Here is an 8612-nt window from a genome sequence, read left to right as displayed (position 1 = left end):
TTAAAATTGCGGCCAATAATTCCGCCATTTCAGAGTTGCCTTCACCAATATAATCACAAAAATTCCCTACACGACAAGAAGAGTCGTTTATGAATATCTCCCCACATGACAATTTAATTTGAAATATAAGTATATTAAAATTATTGAAAAAATTGATTAGTTTAATATTAAATTTAAACACAGGTTATTCACATAAAAAATTTTCTAAGTGATATTTATTATTATTTGTTTAAATAAATAGAAGGACCAGAAATATGGTAGTCTAAGTGAAGGAATGATTTCGATGAATAACTAACCAACAAAAAGACATTTATAATAAAAACAAATAATATCAATGATATGTGTAGACATTTTTTTATCCATTCAATCCTTACTTAATTACATATAAAATATATAATTTATTACACTTATTATAAAAAAAGTTATTTGTATATTTATCTATATATAACTAATATATTTATTATTTAATAAATTTTAAAATAATTTTTTTATAATAAAGATTAGAAGAAATTTTTAACTTAAATTAAATTATTTTAATATAAACCTAAATAGTTAGATTAAACAAATATTTATAAATTAAGAAAAAAAATATTCACTGTCATCCAATCACCATCATGTATCATATCAAGTCATCCTAATATTTTTAAGTTAGTTATATGACATGATTAATTGATGAATTTTTATTAAATGACTATTTAAAACTATTTCACACGTCCAGTGCATTATATCTAACTTTATAAATTAATAATTTTTAAATAATAAAAAATTATATTAAATATTTCTAAAAGTAAAGTTAAAAAAAATGGTGGGCTATCATGGGACCTTTTTCACATCAATCCTAGGAACACTTAAATATCCCAATTGCCTAAAATTCTCTCTATCTAACCATTTCCAATAACACAAAAAAAAGCTTTGAATCTTCCTTCTTGTGCAATATTCACTATGGATGGCTCCACGCAGCCCCTTCTCACAACCAAAGCAAAAAACAAACACCATGAAACCAAAACACCACCGTCCACCACCGCGGTTTTCACCGCCGCAGCTCCCGACATGGATCCAATCACTAGTCCAAGAGATTTTTTCAAACAGTTCGTCTTCGAGTCAAAGATGCTCTGGTACCTCGCCGGACCCGCCATCTTCTCGTTTGTCTCCAAATACTCACTCGGCGCCGTTACTCAAATATTTGCTGGCCATTTTAGTACCATCGATCTCGCCGCCGTGTCGGTGGAAAATTCCCTCGTCGCTGGTTTTTCCTTCGGCTTGATGGTAAAGTATTCAACTCTCACATAATTTACACTGTAATTGGTTGGTCATGCAAAAATAACATTTGATGGTTTTAGTTTTTTTGTAGTTCTATTATTGTAAAAATATTATATGATTTTAAAATTTTGAAAAATTTATAAAATTAATATGCTCAATAAGATTTTTTTTTTTTTTAATTTGATGATTGAGTTATTAAAGTTTGAGAGTTAAGAATTATTAATATAATAATTCATTTCAAAATTATTCCTTTATAGATAAATTCTAAGACAATTGCTCTTTTCATAACAAATAATATCATAACTAAAAGGTGAAAAGAGTATAAAAGGTAAGATACATAAAATCGGAGATATCATAGGCCTACCTATTTAAGGCCTACTGTAACCTATTTAATAAAAAGGTTAAATTTATTTATTTTTTAAATTATTTAATTAAATAAGACTATTAAAAAAAATTATGAAAATTTATAGGGTGACTTGGCCTTAAATATAAATAAGTTTTAAAAAAATCTTGATGCATTTAATACTTTTATTTCAAAATTATCCTTCCATTAATTACTTAATATTATTATTGAATGTCAATTTAATTGAGAAATGTTAATAATTATATTTTCTCTCTTACATGAAATCAAGAAAATTAAATATATTTAGAAAAGGAAATACTTGCACCGATAGTCTGATAAATATTGACCTTAGTCTAGATGCTATTTGTTGGTGGGATAATCCTCCGCCGCAAATTGTTTCCGATTTTCATTGTAACAAATTTGGCTTTCTTAAATTTAGATTTCCTTAATTTTTAGAGTAATGCTATTTAGTACGAAGGAAATTGGAGAAGAAATGCAAGAATGAACACATGTCACTATATTATAGGAAAATTTTTAATTTAATTTCCTTTTTAATAGGAATTATGGGGTGGTGGTGATAATGAATGGTTGAGATTTATTCTTGCCTTTCTTGTTTTTATGTTTTCTTAACAATAAGCATTTTCCTAATTTTTAAGGGCTCAGGTTGGATTGTCTCTCATTTTTGTATGTCTTTTTTATTTTTTATTTTTATATTTGGGTAGCAGAATTCTGCTTCTAGTTTAAAAAAAATTAAATATATTTAATTATCTTTTCTAATAAATGTAAAATTTATATTTTTTTTACTTAAAAATTAAGCTGAAATAATATTAAAAATTAAACTAAAAAAATCAACATATAAATACATATATAAACCGATATAAATAAAATAAAATATTTAAAAGCTTTAATCTGAAACAATTTGTTAAATAGACTTTCAAATTAGTTCAAACTTTTAAATAAGTTAGGTCAAATATTTAAATAGGTTAGGTCAGACAAAAAGTTCTATAACCATAAACTAAATTTAGATCTCAGACCTTTTAATACCTAATCTATTTCTACATCCTAGATATCAAACAACACAAGATTTTTCATATTTGTCGGAAAAAGAAGAAAAAAAAAACAAAAATTCAACCAGTAAAACCCAAAAAAAATCAATCACCTCAAGACAAACGTGGGAAATAATCTTGAATCCCACCAACAGTAAAAATAGTTATTAATGAATCCCACCAATAAAAAATGATAATTATTTATTGGGCTCCATTGCTCTTTTTTTTTTCAATTTGGTTAGTACACTTTTCCAGATCCAAATATCCATCATCATAATCCATGATAGTATTAATGTTTTGTTTTATAGTAGTATTAATAGAAATGGGACATCTTTTAATAAGGGGATCTAGCAAAATATACAAAATATGATAGTGTGTTGAATCAATACATGAAGTTATTCTATTCATTTTATAATAAGTGTTATTTTTGTAATAATTTTTTCACTTTTAATTATTTGTTTTTATAATATAATACAATTTATCATATATATTTGAGTTAAAAGGTATTGCAGTTACAGTGTAAAATAATTTTACACTGTCATTCAATAGAAAATCATAAATGTGTCATGTCATTAAGTTTTTTTTAAATAAAAAAATGGTTTAATTGGATACATGGGTGGTGATTGGGTGACGGTGTAAAACTATTTTACACTGTCAGTTTACCCTTTTTCTCTATATATTTTATATTTATTTTATTTTTTATATTCCAACTAATCTAATTATTTAATAACTACTACTAATAAAAAATAATAATTCACAATTTATAATTTAAAGTAAGATTAGTCTAGATAAATTGTCTCACAGCCAGCTATAATGTTCTGATTGATTTCAAATTCACACCGATGCAACTATGAGACATTGACCGCTTTAATTGTAAGAATATTCACGACTTGGTTTTTAAAAAAAAAATGCTCTGTTAAGTTGAGGTGTAAGAATGTTTCATATAAACTATTTTTAATCTTGACTATTGGTGACAATAAAATAAAATTCAAGCTGAATTATTCTTTTGGATTTGAATTTGATCAGCTTGGAATGGGAAGTGCACTTGAAACTCTATGTGGACAAGCAGTAGGAGCAGGAAAACTAGACATGTTAGGAGTATACATGCAAAGATCATGGGTCATACTATTTTCCATGGCATTTCCACTATGCTTCATTTACATCTTCGCAGGAACCATTCTAAAACTAATAGGTCAAACAACTCAAATATCCGAGGCTGCAGGAACATTCGCTATATGGATGATACCGCAATTATTTGCTTACGCGTTGAATTTTCCGGTGGCGAAATTCCTACAAGCGCAGAGTAAGGTGATTGTGATCGCGGTTATATCGGGGATTGCTATGGTGTTGCATCCGGTGTTTAGTTGGTTGTTGATGGTGAAATTTGGGTGGGGATTGGTGGGTGCTGCGGTGGTTCTTAATGGATCTTGGTGGTTTATTGTGGTGGCTCAGTTGGGGTATGTGTTTAGTGGGAAATGTGGAGTGGCTTGGAATGGGTTTTCTTTTGAAGCGTTTAGGAATCTTTGGGGATTCTTTCGGCTTTCTATGGCTTCTGCTGTTATGCTCTGGTGAGTTCACTCCAAAACTTGAAACTCATCTTTTGATTATGCTATTCTTTAGAGAATTTATTATAAGAAAATCAAAATATTAAAAGTGATATTGTCAAATTCTAAATTAATTTAAAAAAAGTACTTAATGCATGTTTAAGTAAATAGTAACTCATTAAAATAAATACTATTAGACTGAGCATTTATCTAAAATTTTTTATAAGTTTTTTAATTATTTCATTACTCCGTTTTTTTTATTTTAGTGTAGTTTATGAATTTCATAACAATGTGTGAAACAATGTGTGTAATAGTAACTTAATAATTTTATGAGTAATTTATTGAAAAGAACAACTCTATAATTCTTTTATAAAATTTCAACAATTGTAATAATGTAGTAATTGATTAGTCAATACTACTCATATTTATTTATTTAAAGGTTTAAAGGGTCATACTAACATGTGCCCTAAATGTTAAAAGCTAAATGTAAAAAATTTTACTTAGAAATTATACATTGTTTTCGTAAAAAATTTATAATTAATGTGTTTATTACGTTTTCCAATACAAATTTATTATATTTAAATTTTTTAACATGTGCCCTCGTCCCAAGGGCACATGTTAGCTTTATCCTTATTTAAAAAATATCATATGTTTAATTAAAGTTAAAATGTAGGTCTCAAATAGCTCTATTTTCGTTATTTTTTCAATACAAATTTTTATGTATTTCTTAATATGTGCTTTAAGGCACCGGTTAAAATGACATTTAACTACTTTAAAAGAGCTTTTGACTAGGCACATGAAAAGCATGTATACATTTTCACTCTTCTTGTTGTCGTTTGCGAATCACGCTATTTAGAATTATGAATAAATTTAAGGAAGACGTAATTGTGACTGTTTTAGAGAGTAAAAAACTTTAATTAGCGATCAATCACATTCTTCATTGAAATGGTTGGTGAGTGAGGAAAAAAAACCAATGTCCATGTAATCATGCATAAACATGTTAAAGATATCTTGACACCAAAACTTATAGATACATTCAATATTCAATATTTTGTTCACAAATATGTGAATAGTGTTTCTATTATTATTTTAATATTTTAATTTATTTTTCTTTAAAATTAATTTAATTATTGAAATATTAAATTTGATTAATATAGTTTTAAGTTTAGTTAATATATATTCTGACATAAAAAAGTTAATATGTATACGGTTCAGATTTTAGTTAATAGTAATGTTAGTTAATGATTTTTGTAATTTGATTAATGAGTTCTCAAATATTAAAAAATATTAAATAGTAAAATATATATAAAAATTGGTTAATATATTTATAATGTAGTGTCAGAAGATGGTTAATACTATGAATTTTATTGATTAATGAAATACTGAAAGTGGTTAATGAATTATAACTAAAATAATTAATTAATGATATATATTTTTGTGGTTAATACAATTGTGAAGTTGGTTAATGACACAACAATATATTTATGTTATAAAATAAAATTTAAAAATAAATATTTTTTATAAATAATATTATTTTATAAATAATAAGTATTATTTTAATATAAATATACTGTTCATCACATGTAAGTATTTGGTGTATTAGATGTAATAATTTTTTTTTGGAAAGACTCACAAGTTCTACTAGGTGTCACCTTTAAGTTTTATTAACTTTTTTTTTTTTATTCGAAAACACAACTAAGCTAATATCCAATGTCTCCATGTCACACTAATAATTAACACAGACATCAACAATTAATGGATCGTACGACACATTTGGCACCCAATAGTTATTTTGTTTTTATCTAGTTATTAGTTTTTTCTTATTTATTTTGTTGGATTAGTAAAATAGACTATCACATAAGTAGGTGCGTAATGGGTGGATGGCCAAAAAGTGGGTCCATAAAACATTAGCCATCATTAACTGTTGTGAAATTGAAAGGATTTTGTATTAATTTTACACATATAGTTAGGTGTTTTTATCTTCTTTTATCTATTTTGATTTTTCGCATTCATTTTCTTATCTATTAATATCTCTTAGGAATGTGTTAGCTATCAATCATTTATTGTTAGTTTGGTACAGAATATAACTACATAAGATTTTATATAAAAATATAAATAACCTTAAAATTATGAGAAAAGAAGGATATATAGTAAATATGTAAAATAATTTTACACTGTTAATCAATCACAATAATGTTAAGTGTCAAGTCACACTATTATTTTTAAAAAACTTATTTGATATGGTTAATTGATTAATCCTAATTAAATAACCTCGTAAAATTATTTTACATTGTCAATGTACTACCTTTAACCTCTAAAATTATTTCAACTATTCTTTAATTTGGTCAACTGTTCTTTTTACTTAAGGACCAAATCCACCATCTATTGTGGATGTCCGGTTTAAAATCAAAACTAAATTATATATGAACTTGATTCAATATATGAATTATTTATCATTGACGGAATTTGAATCTGAAACTTTAAGAGGATTACACCCTCAAAACTCAAATATTCATCCGCCCAACCCTTATGAGTTTGGTCAACTACTTGAATATCATAATTCTTCTCATATTTTGTCTCATTTTTTACTTTTTAATGATAAAAAATGCATTTTACTTTTTAATGATAAAAAATGTTAATCCAAGGGTGTCTCACTCTAATGCAAATCAAAATAAATCAATTAAAATTTTAAAATTTTAATATGTTTATCTATTTATATATGTACTTGAGACAAAATAAATAACATCATGTTTCATAAAGTGAATCTAAATTGTGACAATAGTTATATTGATTTAGATTTGAGTTTTACTTTTTGCTTATATTAAAGATTTGGAGGAAGTATTTTTTTTTTTCTTATATTAAAGATTTGGAGGAAGTATATTTTATACTTTATACATGATTTATGCGATGCACAAATAGGGAATCTATTAACATGATAAATCTCTAAAATGCAGTTTGGAAACGTGGTACTTTATGGCACTTATTTTGTTTGCTGGATATCTGGAAAATGCAGAAGTTTCAGTGGATGCCTTCTCTATATGGTATTCTAATTTCAAAAATTGAATTATCTTGTTGCTAGGTATTTCATTTTCTTATTAATTTGCTTTGCAGCATGAATATATTGGGCTGGACCGTCATGGTGTCTCTAGGGATGAACGTTGCCATAAGGTAAGATTCATCACATAAAATAACATAACTATTATTTCTATTGATAAATAAAACAAATATTATAAACAAGACTGAATTAAACTTTCCAGTGTGAGAATCTCAAATGAACTTGGAGCAACTCACCCAAGAACAGCGAGATTTTCGCTGGTGGTTGCGGTGATTACGTCGGTTTTCATCGGACTCTTGTTGGCTCTTGTTTTGATCCTCTCGCGGGACAAGTACCCTGCCCTATTTACCAATGATACAGAAGTGGCGGATCTAGTTAAGGATCTAACACCATTGTTGGCCTTTTGTGTTGTCATTAATAATGTTCAACCTGTTCTTTCAGGTAACACAAATTTCATGTTTTTAATATTTTACCACACAATTAAGAATGATTTATCTTTTGTTTTTTTTTTTTTTTTTTTTTTTGAGTAATTTTTTATATTTATACAGGGGTGGCCATTGGGGCTGGATGGCAAGCTGCTGTGGCGTATGTGAACATTGCATGCTACTATCTATTTGGAATTCCAGTGGGTCTTATATTGGGTTACAAGGTTAACTTGGGAGTCAAGGTAACTTATTTATCTATTTGGAAGTGTAAATAAGAATCTAAAAAATATTAGAATAAAAATTCAAAATTAGTTTAAGCATGTAATTTATATATTTCAGGGAATTTGGTGTGGAATGATGTCAGGGACTATATTGCAGACATGTGTTCTTTTGGTAATGGTTTACAAAACTAATTGGATCAAAGAGGTAAGAGATTAATCACTACAGTATATTCGTTTTTATTCACAAATTCAAGTCAATTTATATTTTTCAAACATGCATATAATTCTAATGTCATAATTGCAGGCCTCTCTTGCTGAAGATAGGATAAGGAATTGGGGTGGGGGCCAAGTGACTAAAACTAACACTGAAAACATAGAACAGACATGAAAAAAAAGTAGTGATCATAACAAGGTTTTGATTCCACGAAAAGTCTTTAATATCTCAACCTCAAGATTGAATATGATAAGGTAGTGATTATGCAAGATAGTTAACTGATGATGTTCAACTTTGTGTGAACCATGTCAGGGATGCATTGAAGATGGTAACTATGTGTCAACCATGTCAGATAGTCACGATGTCGAATAGCTTCTGCATAGGACATCTTGTCTGACATGTTGCTTTAGTTGATAGAATATCTCAACTCAATATGTTCCTTTATAACATAGGACATCTTGTTTAATATGTTCTTTTAACCAAGATAACACGTCTTATTTATCA

The 8612-nt window shown here is 27.1% G+C and overlaps 1 protein-coding gene across 2 annotated transcripts; it reads left to right on the top strand.

Annotated features, from left to right (window-relative positions):
• Positions 1-856: 856 nt before the first annotated feature.
• On the top strand, positions 857-8612 carry LOC131650634 (protein DETOXIFICATION 29-like). 2 transcript variants are annotated; one of them, XM_058920340.1, is made up of 9 exons: positions 857-1266; positions 3676-4217; positions 7148-7234; positions 7305-7361; positions 7451-7689; positions 7797-7915; positions 8013-8099; positions 8199-8306; positions 8421-8612. In XM_058920340.1, the coding sequence occupies exons 1-8, from the start codon at positions 943-945 to the stop codon at positions 8280-8282; spliced, it is 1539 nt and encodes a 512-aa protein (XP_058776323.1). In that variant the 5' UTR covers positions 857-942; the 3' UTR covers positions 8283-8306; positions 8421-8612. The 2 variants fall into 2 exon arrangements, with proteins under 2 accessions (XP_058776323.1, XP_058776322.1); XM_058920339.1 differs by having other exon boundaries at positions 8199-8612.

Source organism: Vicia villosa, linkage group LG2, assembly GCF_029867415.1.
Source record: "Vicia villosa cultivar HV-30 ecotype Madison, WI linkage group LG2, Vvil1.0, whole genome shotgun sequence".
NCBI classification, from domain to species: domain Eukaryota; kingdom Viridiplantae; phylum Streptophyta; class Magnoliopsida; order Fabales; family Fabaceae; genus Vicia; species Vicia villosa.
The sequence above is the reverse complement of the archived record's forward strand: the minus strand, read 5'-3'. Positions and strand labels throughout refer to the sequence as shown.

Excerpts from the sequence above, each read along its gene's own strand:
- LOC131650634 (XM_058920340.1), top strand. The coding sequence starts at position 943 with ATGGATGGCTCCACGCAGCCCCTTCTCACAACCAAAGCAAAAAACAAA. Across the intron at positions 1,267-3,675 it reads GTTTTTCCTTCGGCTTGATG|CTTGGAATGGGAAGTGCACT; the intron begins GTAAAGTATTCA and ends GAATTTGATCAG. Across the intron at positions 4,218-7,147 it reads GCTTCTGCTGTTATGCTCTG|TTTGGAAACGTGGTACTTTA; the intron begins GTGAGTTCACTC and ends TCTAAAATGCAG.